Genomic DNA, 18,131 nt, shown 5'->3' with positions numbered 1-18,131 from the left:
CAAAAGCAATTGTGCAACGTGCATGACCATCACATGGCTCAGAAAATAACACACCTCAGATGCTTTTTGTTATGGTCTTGGTCCTTTAAGGTTCATAGTTTCAATGTGAAACCTTCTCCTCCAAAGCCATGGGGGCTAGGAACTTGATTTGAGAAGCTGATAGCCAAGACTCTCACCTAATTATGTGAGATGGGGCTTCAAGGGCGGGGGGGTATAAATACATAAAACCAGGAAAGGAACGCAGACATCCTGAGATTTATGTCTAAAATGTGACTGCTGGCAGAGCACTCATTGTCCCACACTGCTCCATTTCCCCCTTCCCCACTTGCGCTGTCGAGGAGTGCATTTTCCACCCCCAAACCCCTGTAATGTGCTGCAATCCTGTCTCACTAGCTTTGATTCCCCCTTTTTTTCAATAAGGAGCCTTTTAATGTCCTACAACAGATGCTTCTCACCCCATGCACAAACAGCGAATTAAAACGATTAGTGGCTCCCATTCCCCCATTGCTAATATTTGTAAAACCCAAAGCCGGAGCACATCCAGCTAGGAGGGTGAAGTACCCATAGGTGGGATGGAGACACAGGTCTCGGCGGTCACTGCCCAGCCGCCCTTGGCATCCAGATGTGCTCAGTTCGGGGATACAACGGGGAGAGGAAGTACAGAACACGAGGCGGGTTTCCAGCTGTTGCAAGGGGGAAAAACCCCACAAACAATAAGCACCGTGTTTTTAAGCAGTAGGGGATGGAAAACCACTACAAACTTGTCTCCGTGGGTGCTCGGAGAAACAAAAATAGAGGCAAAACGCGATGAAACGCGGACCGTCCATACACTGCGCAGCAGCACCGGCAGGCTATAACGTGCACGCATCTCGCGGCCCTGTCTCCACGGTAACGGCGGGGCGCGGGCAAGGCGTCCGGTTGCCCGGGCCTCGGACAGGCCGCTGCCAGCCGGGGCCAGGCCGGAGGGGCTCCGAGCGGTCTCGGCACCGGTGTGGGCTCCGCGGCGGCCTCCGCTGCGCTTCGCCATGTCTCAGGCGTGAGTAGCGCGGGGCGCGGGGGCCAGGAGGGGCAAAGGGCCGCAGGTGCTCGGGCGGAACCCGGCTGAAGGGGCTAAAATACACACACACCCCTCCACACACCCCAACCCTCCGCGCATCTCCGGAGGGGAGCACCCGCCGGTGCGAACGCGGTGCCACCGGTTCCGCCGCGCCGTATCCGGTGGGGCGCGGCCGCGGCCAGTCCGCGGGTTCCAACGAGGGGATGTTCAGCCGCTCCAAGGCTTCGGCTCACCTCGGCAGCATTTAGGCCGCTGTTGGTACCTTTCCTACCCACTCTGCCCATCTCTGCTTGCAAAAACATCACTTTTTCCCCTTTCCCAGACGAAAACTTGCACAAACTAGGGTTTTTCGCCCTGTAATGAATTCCTGATGCTGTCAGCAATGTACAAGTCTTAAAAGTTTGTTTGCAATAAGCAGACCCTGATGATGGCATTGGATCAAAGTGCCTGCAGGGAGCCATGCTCATCTTTCCAGAAACATTACTAAGATACCCAGCCTCCTTACTAAGAATTACTATTGGTTCCTACGTTGCTATTGTGCTACAAAGATGGGAACCTAACTGTGAGCATCCTTTATGGCATTATCCCTCAGTATTTCGCAGTTTGCTGCCTCCATGTCCAGCAGAGCAAGCCTCTCTCAACCCGTCTTCACTGTTCAGCTTAACTCAGTGTAATTTTAATAGACAGGGTTCTTCAGCATTTCCTGCAGCACTACTAGTGCTAAACAGCAAATCCACGCAAACATGATACGCATCTCCTCACCACATGACTAAACTATATACAGTTCTGCTTCCAAACGAGGTAGTAATGCTGGTAAGGGACTCCAAGTTGACATTGATGCTACTTGGCTCACTTAACTGGAATCACTCTATAGCTGTGCACAGCATGACATTTATAGCTGGGCTAATCCTGCCCTTCATAAATACATGTCTGAATATATACCAGTTCATCAATTACTGCTTCTATGGGGCCTGAGTTGAGCAACAGGCTGGATAGCTTTGTTTGCAGTGTTCTATACCTCAGCATACCAAGTTTTCTGGACAGTTTGTGCAGTTATTTATTGCCCCATGCTGGATTCAGGTTTTACCACCTCAGAATCTGAAATTAATAAATGTTAAGAAAACCCAACAGTAAAATGTAATAAAAAAATGGTCACAAACAATCAGGAAAATAAAAAGTAGAAAATTCTTACCTAAATATAGACAGCTTTAACTTCATAGAATCCCAGGCTGGTTTGAGTTGGAAGGGACCTTAAAGCTCATCCAATTCCAACCCCCTGCCACAGGCACCTCATCACTCTCATAGTTAGAACAGGGAAGAACTTCTTCCTAACTGTCTAATCTCAATCTCGCCTCCTGGTTTTTAAATGGTTGTGGCTGACAGTGCTGGCAAATGCATTAGAAAAGTTATCAATATTTCCTGTTCAGAGCTTTGTGCATTCCTCCCCAGCATAGAGCCGAGTTGTAATCAATGCCAGTAGTTACCAAATAGGAGTGCTTCTTGCTTTTGCAGAGCAAGATCGTTTAGAACACGACTCAGCCGAATTGGTTCTCAAGTACTGATGGTACTGTTACATAGACTCATAGAATAGTTTTGGTTGGAAGGGACCTTCAGGGGTCATCTAGTCCAACATGACTGTATGATGCCATGTCATATGGAAGACAGACTTCATGCTATAGATAGGCACATCAGTAAGTCCCAGTCGAGTCTGTAGCAGTGATCTCTCAATGCTGTACAGTCACATTCTGTGTACTCTATAGAACTGCGACACAGCACATAGCTCTTGTTCTGAGCTTGAGGTAAACAGCTGCTTTTTAGACATCTGGAAGAACAGCTGCTACCACAGAGAAATTGCCTGCGTCTCCTGCAGGCAGTTGGACATACAAATGTACTAAGTGTGTGTGCAGGGTGGTTGTCTCATGCACTGTAAGTCAGAGCGGTCAGGCTGGCATCTTCTGCAGCACTGAGTCACACTGCACATGAGTTTACATGGCTGGAATATCAGTTATTTCCACCCAGTTTATGTTCACTGTCCTCAGGGCCCTGTGGTTTGAAGCTCACGAAAGAGTGTTATTCCACTGCTTTAGTTTTGCATTAGGGTAGAGGCAGGACACTTAGGGCACTCAGTTATATTCTCTTAGGGTCAGTAAGCTCCAGCAGCCAGCCATAGGAAAACTCAGTGTTCAGACTTGCTTGATATGTTCTGAGGACAGCTGTAGTACCCCTTACATTTGCCGTGGGGATCATTAAGAAGTGCTGGATGTAGCACGCTTCCTAAAGTACTCAGACCCCAGCATTTGCATACAGATGTACGCTCTGTTCCAGACACTGAGCAGGAAACTTACAGAGATGGCTTTGCATTTATGTGTTCCTGCTGTGTTTCCTTTATGAATCTGTTTACCATTTACTTGACCTGTAGGAACAGTGATTTCTTAACTTGCCCTCACAGTCCTACTCCTGCCACATTAAAGCTGAGCCTTGGTGCTGCTACCACTAGTACCAGGTTTTAACCAGCTACAGGACGTTTGCCATTGCCACCAAGGGGCTTTAAACAATCAGAGTGCTTTAAAATTTCACCTCATGTCACAAAGAGAACTTTCTGTGGTTAAATATTGATCTAAGACAAGATCTTTAGCATCTCATTTTCTGCTTCTCACAGAAGCAGCCAAAGGAGACCTGTGTATTTTGTATTGCACGCCCAAAGCTCTGATGAACAAAATGAGGTTGCAAAACCATAGTGTAAGAAAATGCCAATCCAACTTTAATCCCCTCTTCTCTCCCCCGCTTTTCGTGGCTGCATTACGATGCAGTTTCTTACGTTGTGATCACATCCTATTTTCTTCCCATGGGGCCCCAGCCTCATTCAGCTATTGGGTTGTTGCTGAATATTTCTTTTTATCCCCTCATTCAGGGTCTGGCCCCAGGCCATATTCTTCAAATTCCATCCAAACGCCACAATTATTAGCTTCCTTCTGGGCATTCTGAGCATGTTCTCTCTCATACATCTCTCAAGCATTCATGGATTCATCTTTGCCCCTCTTCCCACCCCTGGTAAGCATTAGCATGTCATCTTGTTTATGTTAAAGGAGGAAAACAGAGGCAGAATCCAAATGATCACAACTAAGACCTAAAGTCTCTCATACATCTCCCTTCATCCTTAATGAGCAGGTAGGGAAAGATCTTGTGCATTTACTTGTACACTGTCTCCTTCAGGAAAAAGCATTGCCAGTGGAAATACTCCAGCAGCGTTTCTCCTGGAAAATGGTGAAAGAAGCAGCTACAGGTCTCAAGACCATGTTAACTTTGAGCTTCAAGCCTGATCCTAGCAGAGGTGGAGCAGCACCCAGGCACAGCGTCTGCTGCAGCAGCGCTACACAAGGGCTGCATGAGTTACCAAAGCTCTCTTTCCCCATCCTCTCACGTTTCCCTGCAGAGAGGAGGCTGCTGTTCTCCTTCTTACCTCCACGGAAGGGCAGCCTGACAGACAGAGGGATGGCCCTTGGCACAGGCTACACGAAAGCTCAGCCATGAAATATGCAATCACTTTGCAAGGTCTTCCTGAGTTTGGCCAGAGAAGGTGCTTGAGACCTGCTGAGGTGTGGCGTTGCCACGGCTGCAGGTGAAGGGGGTTCCTTCACCTTCCCTGCAGTGTCCCAGCACATTTATGCCACATAAAACCTTTTATCCCCTATGCACTTTCTGTCATAGCACCACAGACTGAACTTGGAGATGACAGAAGCACAGAGCTGGTCACATTAACAATGTCACCAGGCTGTATGTTTTCTTCCCCTGTCACAAACAAAGCCTGGTGAGGTTTTTCTTTACCCCAAGTACTTCCAACTTTGTAAAACATCATGGCTAGAGCAAGCCTGCTTAAAAAGTCATCTGACAGCCCTACCTTCACCACCAGCTAAGAAGTTTGGCATAGCTGCAAGCCTGACCAAGCTCAGAGCCACGAGTCTGCATTGCTCCAAAGTGCACGATAAAGGCTTTTACATCAGGAATTGATCCAGACAACCTTCAGTCACTTTATGTCATAAGGCCACGCTGATCTCTGTTTGTGTCTATACCTCTCCACGCCAAGAGCAGCTTTGTCTATAAGACTAAAGAAAAGAGAAGGCCACTCCCGTAATATATTTAGTCCCGCAAGGCAATACCTGAGTTGGTTGTAGCAGGGGAATAGGTAACTGCTGACCTCAACAAGCCAGCAGTCATCTTAAGCGTAGTGATCTTTGGAAAGAGAAGAAAGAACCAAAGCAAAGCAGCAGTGTTTGTGCAGCCTCTTTTCCCCTAGGGCCTCACTTTCCCCTCCCAACCTTTGTCTCTTGGTTCTTTATTTGACAGGGGCTGCAGGGCAGGGTTTCCCTCCCCTGTGTTTGCCCAGGGTTTAGCACAATGGCTGACCTGTCAAGCCCAGAGGATCTAGAGGATTCCCTGAGGACTGGCCCATACATGCACTTCCTCATTGCCAGACCCACGTCTCACTCCCTCTGCTCCTTGTGCCCACGGAAGCCCTGCTCCAGCACGCAGATCCCTGCTCCAGCCCCACTCCTCACTCCCTTGTTCTCACAAGCCCTGTCAGTGCTTTCTCTGTTCCCTGCTCTATGGCTCAGAACAGCCCAATCTCCTGAGAAAGGCAGGTAGTTTGCAATGGTGGCATAAATGCTCCAGAAGTGTGTTAAAACACACACAATTTAGAGTTCATTTAATCAAATGGGTGTTTCCATGTTAGGTGAAGAGACATGACCCACATCAGTCAGATGTTTTCCCTTCCATCTCTTTACATCCAGCAGACAATGCAGTAGTGCACATGCAGTGCTATGCTCTGCATTTATATGGTTGGCATATGAAAGTGAGAGATATTTCTGTCCTCGGGGGACAGCCCAGAAAAAACAGGCATCAAAGTAGCCTGGGTTCAGCCCATATACAAACCCAGAGACAGACACAACTTGGAATGCAAACTGCCATGTCCTGAAATAACAGGAATAGTTCCCTTTGGCAGTCAAGTAAAAACACCGAGACACTGTGGGGAGAAGGGGGAAGGAAAACCACACAGGCACAAAGGTGACCTCACTGGTGCCAGGCTCCAGTACTGGCTCCTGAGTGGTCTGAAGGACAGTTTGCATGCTCAGCACAAACCCTTTCAAGCAGAGCATGCTTAAGTGTCAAAAGAAGCTCAGCACAAGTAGGCAGGGTAACCTCATCTGGACCTCAGGACCATTTTAGTAAAAGAGATGGATGGGTCAAACAAATGTGCAGAGTTAGAGGGCCCTGGAATACTGAAAGAGGCAATGTGTAATTTGGCAGGATTTTAAACAGCTTTTTATAACTTGAGCAGAAAAAAAAAACCAAAAACTAAAAGTTTCACTCTAAATAAAGAGATCAGGCTTTATTTTGAGCAGTAAAAGCAAGATTCAAACTAGAAACCATGCTATAGCAAGAGTCTTCTTTAGCCCTTGTTTTAGACTCGGTTTGTACTTCATGGGAGTGAAGAGAAGGGACATTGGTTAAGAGTTAGAGCCTTGACCTTCCCTCCAAGCCTTAAGCTGCCAGAAAGCACTCTGGGGGCTCTGGAGTTAAGTCACTCTACGTGTTTTTAACTCATCCCATTACAGGATTGCTTATTTTACCCATAACACTCCTATTTTGTAGTTGCTATGACAATTTGCGGCATTACTTATACTGCTATACACACGCGAAGATTGAGACAGACATCCTTCTTTCCCAGGATTTAATCATCTTATGCCATGAGAAGGAAAATTATGCTCAGTGGTGCTGGTTGTCAGCACTACAGGCTAGTTAGATGCTTTAATCCAATCTAATTCTGATGCAGCATCACCCTCAGGGACAGATACAGCTCACACCCTACCTATTACAGAACAGGAACGAGTCTACTAGATGAATCAGTAACAGTAAATGAAAAGCCAGCATGCTCAAGGCTGTTCTGTACTCCCCCTTCAGCGTGTGGAAGCAATTTTGAGGGAGTTTACAGCTTAATGCAGAGGGGTACTGAGCAAATAGGCAAAAATACAAGTAGGGACTTGGAGGTCACACGCCGTCAGATTGACGGGCACGGAGCATCAGTCCTGTTCTCTGCTTTTAACGCGTAACCTTGAAGACACGTTACTCCTCCTGACTACCCTTTGAACACAGTTGTCTCTAAAACTGAAGGGCTCCCCAGGATTACAGCAGCTCTGCCAGACAGGGCTATAAACACACCAAGCACATCCAATCCTTCAGGCTAGTCCAGAAGGACTCCCATTTAGATACCAGTGAAACCTGAAATAATGTTCTGGGAGAGGAAGCAAATGGCTGTGCACATGTCCTCTGGTTTTTAGTCAGGGAGAGCCAAAGGAACACTCAAATCACATTGCTGCTTGCACTTATCTGTTCCCAGTTATCAAGTATCTGCTGTTTCCCATTACATGCCTAACAAACAGAAGCACTAGGGCCATGTCCCCCCAAGGTGTCATTCACTCTAACTGCAACAGGTACAAGAGAAAATCTAGCAGCTCCTCATAACTCTTTTCTGTCAATACTTCATTTTCCAGTGGGCCTATCCCTTCTTTTGCCCTCATTTACACAGAGCATCACTGCTGCAAGAGCTCCAAACATGCCACAATATCCATAGTCTTAACATCTGACCCACAGCAACGTGCTTGCAATCATCTTAATGCTTATCCGATAAACTAATGCGTTATGGAAACAATTATGTTCCATCTATATTGCCTGATGTTAACACGCTCTGAAGGCTGGAGCACTGTCTCCCTCCTCCCTTAAAAACTCATTTGAAATATAAAGAGAAACTGGATATTAGCTGGCTCAGCAGGAGGAACCACTTGACATTCCTCAGCCAGAGGAGGCAGAAAGGGAGATTATTGTAAATTGGAGTGGACAATCATGGAATTGGTTCTTGTACAAGCTGTTGTCCCCATGCAATAACCTGCATTCAGAACACTTCAACCTGTGCATACCCACTGTTCATAAACCTGCAGGGCTAGGCTTCCCCCAAGATTTACAGCTTCCCCACTGCCAAATGCCCTATGAGCAGGCACAGCTACGTAAGTACAATACCACGTTGTTTCCTTCTGTGCTGGAAAACCCCCTGAACCTCATACCAGTAGACGTTCTTCCACATGCTGACTGTGGAGGAAGTGGACAAACCTCCCATTGATTCACTGGCAGAGCTATTAGGTCAAAGCTAACACTGGTCATACTTGTGCCAAGCCTCTCCACGCTGCTGGTTTTATGTTGTATATCTCCTGCACCTGGGTTAATTGCTGCAATTAAATCATTTGGGTGGTGCAAAGGGATGTCAATGAAATAGGGAAAAAGGAAAGGGAAAGAGCTGGGTGGGCTGCAGAGGCATTAGGAAAAGCAGGACCAGCTGCATCCTGCAGAAACCCAAGTCAGCTGAAAAGTGTAATGTGCACTTTAATGTTAACAGTGCAGATTCAATAGCAGGGTTCAGGTTGGTGGTGGTTCTGCTGATGGCTTCAGGGAGTCCCAAAAGCCCCATCAGGATCCTGGATGTGCTGCACACACCTCATGCTCAGGGCACTTGTGGGCTGGAGTTTGTCCTCCCATCCACTGCACTGGTCCCTCCTGCAGCACAAGGGTCATTCTGTTCTCTGAGGTTGGGAATGATAAGATCAGCTGACAGAGCTCCCACTTAGGCAATTACAATCTAGCATAAGTAATGTTAACAGCTGCCTGGATTTCTTGTCAGAATTAATACACAAGCACTTGCTCAGTGCTGCTCAGACCAGCAAGAGAGCTGCTCTAAAAGCTCATCTAATGGAGGCAGAGCCTTTTAGTATTCATCCATCTTTGACAGGCTCTAGGAACACCAAGCAGTAGTTTGGTGGATGAGTCTGCATTACACCATGGAGGCCAGTAGCCTTTATTTATAGGTGTAAGAAACAAAAGTCAGCTTTCCCTGTTACCTTAGCCCACTGTTTTCCCCTCCTCCTGCAAACCTGACAGCGTGAATCAACTTTTTCTCCCAGCATCACTGAGGCTCAGTGCAGAAGCTTCTTACCTTTGCTATTAAAGAAACATTGCCAAAGGTGTAAGATGTTTTTGACAGCTGTCACTCCCAAGAGAGAGCCTTTACCTGGGCAGAAGTAAAACAGAACCTAACAGTGTCTTTGACTACCACAGATGTAGCACCTTTCGGTGACAAATCTGCTGCTTGAGCTCTTCTATGAAGAAAAGCCTCTTTGCCCAGAGTCCGTTTCTTGCCCCTTTAGGATGATTTCCCATGATATTCTGCACTTGATCTGCTTTTACCATGCAAAGCAAATGACAGCCAGTGCATGCTCATCACATCAGAGCTCCACCTGTTCGTAGAATCACAGAACTCTTCGGATTGAAGGGACCTTAAAGCTCATCCAGTTCCAACTCCCTTCACCTTCCACTAGAGGAGGTTGCTCCAAGCCCCTGTGTCCAACCTGGCCTTGAACGCTGCCAGGGATGGGGCAGCCACATCTTCTCTGGGCACCCTGTGCCAGTGCCTCAGCACCCTCACAGGGAAGAATTTTCCTACCAAATTCCTACCAAAACCACCAAGTAAAAAGCATTATTACTTCTGAAAGTGAAGCTGGTAACAAAGGTAGGTGACAGACCTCAAATAGGTTTGGACCAGACATTCAGCAATTGCTTGGAGTGCAGCGGTTGCTACCAAAGAAATAAATCACTTTCCTCACTTCACATCTGAAATAGTGCTCACAGCTCCACTCTAACACTGGCACCAACACAGCACTTACCCTACAATGAGCCCTGAGAACCACTTCAGAAGAAAGGCAGAAAATCAACACATGCTTCAGAAACATCAATTGGTCCTCATCCCAAATATGCAGGGACCTAAACCAGACCTTCCCCCATCATAAGGACTTTGAGGGGACACCCCTTTTCCATTAAACCATCTTCTCTATTAGCACAATGGAATGAAACTCATGGCACTATAGGGGGATGTAGCTTCAAGCATTCAAAGGATGCATTAAGGTGAAAATGAAAAGTTAAATACATTGTAGTTAAAATCTCTTTATAAATGTAATGGCTCACATTTCCAGTTTGCTTTTTTGCAAAGTCCACACACAGAGAGCCTTAGCATCATTGTGTGCTGACTCTTGCTTTCACGTCAGGTTAACTTAGTCTCTTCTTTTCCATTAGCACTTACAATAAGATGTGGACAGATGCCCAGAAAGACCTCGACATCCAGCTCCAGAGAGAAAGAGAAGAGTTTCTCCAGCCAGAGCAGGACCTCGTGAAAGTATTCAGGATGTTGGCCACTTCCTACATCAAGTACATGCAAATCTTCCATACCCTGGAGACAGCCCACGACCAACTCCTTCACCAGCAGAAGCGGGCATTGATTCGGCAAGTGCTGGATGGTGTGATCGGCCGGATCCTGGAGCTGAAAAAAGAGATGGTGGATCTGGAGAAATCAGAATTTCATTACATTGATAATATCCTGGAAGATCTAAAGCTTCTCCCAGTAGGTCTGCTCTGTTAATAGGCAAATTCATAGGGACTTTGCCTAGCTCTATGTTAAAGACAGTCACATTTACCTGCAGTCTGTGAAGTTCCACCAAGTGATATAGTGATGTACTGGGTGACCAGGAATTATGGTATTTCTGTTAAACATCAGAGTATATTTGGTCTACAATGAGCATTATATTGGAGCAAGATTTTAAAAGCTGATCTGCCTGACGAATTTGTTGCATTTCAGGTTCTCCATAACAGCACAGGCTCTGTAGATCTTTCTCTTGCACGTGTCCTAATATGAGGGTGCTGAAGCGCTGGCACAGGTTGCCCAGAGGAGCTGTGGCTGCCCCATCCCCGGCAGTTTTCAAGGGCAGGTTGGACACAGGGGCTTGGAGCAACCTGCTCTAGTGGAAGGTGTCCCTGCCTGTGGCAGGGGCTGGAACTGTGTGAGGTTTAAGGTCCCTTCCAACACAAACCATTCTATGATGTTGTATTAATTTAGCTTCACTGTGAACATCAGCAGTTTGACTCTGCCTGATTTGAATGTGGGATTATGTAAAAGATGGGCAATTGATAAGGAAGGTACAATCCACTTCAGTCTGCTCTTTTGCATCACTGTAAAATCAGCCTGGCCCCAGGCATCTTCCAGAGGTTACAGGTAATGCTGCAAGTTCATAGTACCACAAACTACTAACAAGAGAAACCTCAGCTAAGTCTCTTATTGTTAAGGAGGCAGGAGCTGAGGGCGTGTTCAGTGTCCAGGACTCAGGACTGCCCGATGTAAAAGCCCCTGACAGCCGTCCCGCTAAACCAGACAAGGACGCCAATAAAGCTAAAGGTTTGGAGCTGTGCTCTAAAAGCAGTGGTAAAGAGCAGCAGCAAAAGGGAGGTTGCTTCCCTCGCAGACAGCTCCACCTATTGTCACATTCAGGTACCGCTGCTTTCCTAAAAACAGGGTCGGAGCTTGAATTTTTGCTTTCCAGATCCCGGTTATAACGCGAGATGAATGCCCAGTATCGTTACAACGTTGGTTTGAGACTTGCAGACATGTTTCTGTTTGCAATACCATCCCTACTGCACCGCAAATAGAGACAGACAGTCATTGCCATGAGTTTTTGCAAGCTCTTTCCCTTTGTTTTCAAGACATATCATGAAATCCCCCTGCAGAACAAAGATGGGCAGGTCTGAAAACTCATGTTTGACATCTGTTATAACCTGCCTCCTACCGAAAAAACAGGGTCACTGAAGAGATTTGAGGCTTTTCCAAACGTTATTCCATAGTAGATGGGAATAGAGATTTACGTGGGGTTTTTTCCATAAAATAATCATATATTATTGGTTAAAAACCAAAACTACTGGCCAGTGTTTGACAAATAACTTCTGTTTCTTAAAGAATCTTCCCAAGAAGGATATCTCTGATCCTTCCTTTCACTGTATTATCTTGGGCTAAAATCCAGCGTGACTATAGGCAGAGAACACAACAGAGCAGTCTCATTTCATGACTTACGCAGTGAGATAGGCTACTTTTTACTATGTCAGTGTAAAGCCAAGCTTCAGCTTTCTTTAGTTCTGTGCCTCATGTTTTTGTATAGTTGCCTCCCAACACCCGGTCATTCCATTTCCTGAGGAAATTGTAAAGATATTTGGATACCCAAATCCCACATGGAGCCAGGAGTGGCTAAAAAGCTGCAAATTTGACGTGAGGATAAACACCACAAGCCTCGCTTTTCTATGCTGGGCCCCAAGAAGAGGTTATGAAGAGAAGCACTCCCACCCCTTCCAGTCCCAGGCTTGTGGCTTTGATCTCACCTTTAGAGTCAGTAAATGTCTCAGTCCAGGATCACTTGTTGTTAAAGCCCAGGTTAGATATGGGAGATAATCATCATGCACTGCTACCTGACAGTGTAAAAGCCCTCTCTCCCCATGTGAGAGTGTCTAGACAAACCGCTTCATTTCTTATACCTGGTTTGAAATCCATCACAGAGTGATTTGCACTGTTAAAGTACAACACATAATCATTTCCATCAACGAAGGTGCAAACAGAGAGCTTAATGAGGCAAACATTCAGAAACCTCAGCAGACCAGACTTCTGCATTGTTGAAATCAACAGGGATAAACACAATCCCACTTGGAAGCTTTCTTATGCTGCCATAACAGGGATGTGTTGGTCTGCACAGTGTGCAACTGAAGGAGTTGGTAACGAGATCTCTCAAGTTGGCAGTTCACAGGGGCTGTTTGCATTGGCCAAAGTCTTCCCTGCAAATTCTTACTCTAGAGATTGGAGTTCACAGGCAGCACATTTACCATGTGGCTGTGTCAAGGCAGGAGCAGTGCTTTTCCTTTACAGCCAGCGCTTTCCTCGTCCATATCTGTCCACATTAAAGCATTGAGGCTGCAAAGGAGGAAGTCAGAGGTCTCCCTGAGCAGGTCAAAGCCCATCAGTTTCTACAACAGACAGAACAGACAGCACTGATGGCACAGCGTCAAATCTTGTACCTCTCTTAGGCAAATTGGGCAAGGGACCAAGTGTTCACACATACCTGGGGACAAATGATTGTGTAACTTGACTGTGCAGCTCCTCATGAGCAGCATCACAGGGAAACTACTGCCTGTCTACCCATCCCTCCTTATAATAAATAATTTGCCTGAGGAGATACTGTGGATGCTGCTGAAACAGGGTATAGGGAACATGGTATGAACCAGACCTATGAAGACACATTCCACCCTCAAAGAAATATACTTGCCAATTCTTGAAGATTTGCCTCCAGTTTTCAATACAACACAAAGAACAGGTTATGTCACTGCAGTATCTTCACTGCTGGGGGAGGTTGTCTGCCTGTGTCTTCTTTCATTTCTCAGCAAGAGTGAAGTTCTGCAGGGGAAGGATCAGTAGAAATGTGAATCAGTTACAGCTTTTTAATGCTTGAAATGAGTAAAAGCCACTTCTGATCACACCTTATTTGGAGAAGTCACAGATATCACAGTCACAGACAGAGAAATACCTGCAGACAAACAGGATTGTGCTTTAGTTCCTTGTAATGGTTAAAAGAAAAAGGCAAGAGAACAGATCTATTGTTCATGTTGATTAAAAAAAGAAGTGGGATGATCACAGAACCAGAGGTATTCTGTTTGGTAGGAATCATGTTGAAATTTCCATCCACCTTGCCAAATATTTTAACAGTTTGATAATGTAATTGAGCCATTATAAGAAGAAAGATTTCTGGGCTCTCGTTGCTCAGAAACTGGGTTGATTTATTTGTTTGGTTGAATTAGGCCTTAAGTAATTGCAAAGTAACAGCTCAGCAGCTGTTCCAGAGGTCAAATTCCCAACACTCCAAAATATTCCACAATTTCAATCCAATTTCATTGCTTTGTAAAGGTGTTTAATTAATAAGTAATGTGATTTTGATGCAGATCTCAGAAACATCTCATAACCATTTCTTCCGCTAGGAAGATCTCGAAGTACCTATCCCAAGGTATTTCATTAAAGAACAGCTGGAAGTCCTGCAGCAGAGGGAGAAAATCCTGGATCAGATTTTGCTTGAGGCTGGATTGCAAGCAGAGGTAAGCATAGCACATACCTACCTGTTAACATGTTTTCGCTGTTTTAGTTCATAGCCACACGTGTCTGAACACACAAGCCAGTGACATTAAAAGTACTTTTGTAGCAGTTAGGAAGTAAAAATCTGTTTACAGATAAGGCACAAGTCGAAAATCGCATTTACTTTTCCTGTCTAATAATATCCACTCACATTTTGCCTCTGGTTAAGACTGAATCAACTCTGCTTTATGTGTGTGAGAGTGTCAGAGAAAGGGCAGCAGTTGGGCAATTTTAGTAGGTGCTTTATTTGCGTAGCTAATTCTCATCCTGTAATTAAGTTCTACTGAAGTCAAGTTGGGCTTAAGTTTTCCTGAACCAGTATTCCAACTGGAACAGGCAAAACTCAAGAGTTCAGGTCAGTGTAAGTGTTAGCATTTGGTTGGTTATAACCCCTGAACAATGACTACAGTCTCTTCTGTACAGCTACAGAGCTGCAGCTGCTAGGAGGAGTAAAAGATTGAATTTTGGCATAGCAAAAGTCATTACATAGAAGTACACGAGTGCTCTGGTGGAGACTGTTCTGGATTTGATATACTTCTGACCTTCTGGAAATAGCACATTGCCTACAAGCAGTCAGTGCTAACCCCTTGAAATAAACAACTGTGCCTACAGGTCTAGACAGCTTTGATTCATAGATGTTATAGCCATAAGAGTTAGTCCCTGATCAGACCACTTGGTCAAACTGCTGCACAGCCTCAACCAGTGAATTCTCCACCAGTAACCATGCTGGTGAGGAAAGTCTGTGGATTGATTCCACAAAGCAATGGAGAGAAGGTTTCCAGGGAAAGAAACAGCACCAGTCAGACAGAGGCAGGCTGCAGAGACAGCATAGGCTCTCTGCTAGATTACTTTAATGGGCAGCTGCAGTCCGCTTGGCCTCCACAGTAAATCTCTGAGTAAATTCTCTGCTCTTCTAGTAGTCTGATGGCCTGTAGAGATGCTCTGTTTCAGCACATTACATCTGGAAGCCTTTCTGTTTCCCACAGTTTTGCTCTCACCCCTTTTTAGCATAGCATCCAATACAGATGAGACTATCTGATGTGCAGCCAGCTCACCTGGGAGCACGGGGCTCCCTTGCCAGGATGCCCCAAGAGACACAGGATTCAATAAACACAGATAATCTCACACAGTATGGGTCCAGTATCTTGTGCTGCCTTTCCAGCTCAGTCACCACTGGGATTGCTGGAGGGCTGTCAGCACTTCTGCATGCACCATAGCAAGTCACAAGCACTCAGGAACTACTAAGCACTGTGTAACAGACTATGGTATTCTTCAGTGTCCATGGCAGTGCTGTTGCAAGCAGTGTAACATAAACCAAACACAGCTGAGTTCATCAGAGGAGTTTTCTCTGCAAGTGACTTTTGCTTCTATGTAATTCTCTTTCAGAAAGCCCTGCTGAAAGTATAGCGTAGTGAGCACCACACAATATAGAGAGAAGCATTAAATCTGAACTGACTCCAACTGGGGGATTAATGTCAAGAAAGGACAATAATCAGCTGCTTCATGGGAAGCATGAGGGGTTAACAAGATATTGAGGACTGAGAAGGGGGAGTCCCTCTCTCCAGCTGTACTGTTCTGATCTATTTTACCCCAGACCTTTTCTACTTAGGTTAGGCTGTCCAGACCTGGGCTGGATCAGGACAGCCTGTCCTGTTCAGCAAGAGGGCTGTGGTCCCAGCAGCACACCCAGTGATTCATCCCTTTAGAGAAGTGTAAGGAAGATATCCCACAGCCCAAGAATTTCTTCTTTTAACAGGAGAAAGACCTAATGTTCTTTGTGTCTTTTCTTCTCAAATGGATAAAGTCAAGCAGGATGCATAAAGCATACAGAGCCATTCTTCCCAGTGTAGCATCAGGCTTTCCTCATCGCACATCAACTCATCAAGCTCACTTTCTCCTAAAGGTCCTTCAGAAAAAACACATCTCAAGATAGCAAGCTTCAAAAGGTATTTGAGGAGAACACTAGGACAGGATTTGCTGCTGTTTGTGATAGGAACATTTCCACAAGAGATTTCATTTATTCTTTCCTTTGCTAACTGAATTAGGCTATTAAGAGAACACACAACTCTAATGCTTGTCTTTAACCATTCCTTCTTGGCTGTGCTGTTGAAGGAACCTGTCGAGGCCATGACATTTGAAGAAGCCATTAAAATTATCCAGGTTGCAGAACGGGCTCGCCAAGGCCGCTGTCGAGCAGCGTACATGAAGCGAATTTACCTTGCAGAGAAGAGGGCAAGACAACCTAAAGCTGAGATCAAGACGGGTCTGAATCCAGATGATGCTGCCACTCGCATTCAAAAGGTGAAATCTCTGATTTAACAACTGTTCTGGCAGAACCAAGTGACAAGGTTTTGCTCAGAACAGCAGTAGACAGAAACACAGCTTACAGGATGGAAACCATTCCATAATGAGAGCTTCCAGGATGCCTAGCAAGGTGATGTACATCATTTAAACCACTTAACAAAATGAGACGGGTCTCTAGATGGGAGATCAATGGAAACAGTCCTGCCCTGGCAGTGCAGGATGACTTTATAACCTAGATGTTGTTTTTCCAGTCTGATTTTTATGACCTCAGTTGCTCCTTCTGGCATCCTCCTTGGAATCCAGTGCATCTCAGAGAATTCATGCCTTTTCCTGTGATCTCCTGGGAAAGACTTCATTCCATACCCAGAAAAGATGGCAAAGGGATATCACTGTTGAATTCAGAAAGAGTCCTTACACATGTAATTCAGCTCAGTCAGAGAGGCGAACAGGAGCTCAGTCTAAATTTTAAGTCTCAACACTTTGTGTTTGAAAACCTACGTCTGCCAGAGTAAGGAGACAACAAACTTCAGGATTTGGTTAAAAAAGAAATAGCAGATGGCAACCTGTTAAAGAGCAATAGTTTCAATTGTATATTGTGCCTTTCCTTCCTCTATTTGTTTTTTCCTGTGGCTGCCACAGTGAAGGAAGCTGTAACAAGACCCATTTATCTCATTAGAGCTTTGTTTACAACTCAGGTTTGGCGTGGATGTGTCCAGCGCAAGAAAACAGAGAACCTGAGAGAGGAGGAAATGGTGTTTCTGGGGATGGTGAGTAGTGCTGCCCTGAGAACACAAACTGCCACAGCCTCTCTGCTCTTCAGGCTTCTGTAATTTAGCAGAAGATGAGAAATTAAGTTCTAAGATTCTTCCTATTTTTAAAGGGACCTCTAAGGAATACAGAACTAAACTGAGATGATGGATGGCACAGAAGTAGTGCTATTTGTCTTACGCTGCATGTTTTTGTGCTATATATACATGCTCCAATGTATATGGCAGATGTGAAAACAGTGTAGAATCTGCCCCAGGTTCTAGGGAATTGAACACAGAGCAAGGACGTTTGATTACTCATTTTTTAACTCAGAATTCCAATACATTTGAGCTGCCTTATTTCTGGAGTAGAATTAAAGCAACAAAATCTTCTTCGACCTTTTTGCAAGCCACTGCATATGTACATCAAGAGCAGGGAAAAGGGACCTAAGAACTGCCATATTAACCCAGCAATACCTCCAAAAGTCCATCAAAATGTTGCTCATGTTCATACTGCAAAAGCATAGGGAAATGAACAGCTCTCCATGGTCAGTTAGAATGCACGGGGTGAAAGAAATCAAAGCATCCTTTCCAGAAGGAACCTCTTGGAGAAGGCACATCTCCTCCTCCCACCAACATCTTCCTTCCTAGCAAGTACCTGAGAAAGAGGGTAAACTCTTCACAGTTTCCTTTTGCTACCACTGCCTTTATTAGGCACTAATGTGTGTCAGTCCTCAGAGCTCTCCAACTCCAGTAGCCCTACAAGGGCTCTAGTAAAGCTGCTTCACAGCACCACGTTACAGAAAAATTTATCACTGCTCTGTATTTGGTATATGAATTTGTACCTCCATATTCTGCAGTTCTTAAATTATTAATTTATAAACTAATAACTTAATTTCGAATTAAAACATGCTTACTGCTTCTCCCAGGCTAT

General features: G+C 45.4%; 1 protein-coding gene across 1 annotated transcript in view; it reads left to right on the top strand.

The window, feature by feature from the left end:
* The first annotated feature begins 1,018 nt into the window (after window positions 1-1,018).
* IQCA1 (IQ motif containing with AAA domain 1) overlaps window positions 1,019-18,131 on the top strand; it is a 95,643-nt gene continuing 78,530 nt past the window's right edge. Inside the window, exons 1-5 of the mRNA XM_057422577.1 lie at window positions 1,019-1,036; window positions 10,232-10,556; window positions 13,997-14,110; window positions 16,260-16,448; window positions 17,147-17,218. Coding sequence (XP_057278560.1) covers window positions 1,026-1,036; window positions 10,232-10,556; window positions 13,997-14,110; window positions 16,260-16,448; window positions 17,147-17,218 — 711 coding nt within the window. The 5' untranslated portion in view covers window positions 1,019-1,025. The remainder of the gene's footprint in view (window positions 1,037-10,231; window positions 10,557-13,996; window positions 14,111-16,259; window positions 16,449-17,146; window positions 17,219-18,131) is intronic.

Source organism: Pezoporus wallicus, unplaced genomic scaffold, assembly GCF_028554395.1.
Source record: "Pezoporus wallicus isolate ANWC-B61680 ecotype Strahan unplaced genomic scaffold, APGP_CSIRO_Pwel_v1 contig_3488, whole genome shotgun sequence".
Taxonomy (NCBI): Eukaryota; Metazoa; Chordata; class Aves; order Psittaciformes; family Psittacidae; genus Pezoporus; species Pezoporus wallicus.
Note: the sequence above shows the minus strand (reverse complement) of the source record. Positions and strands in the feature narration are given on the sequence as shown.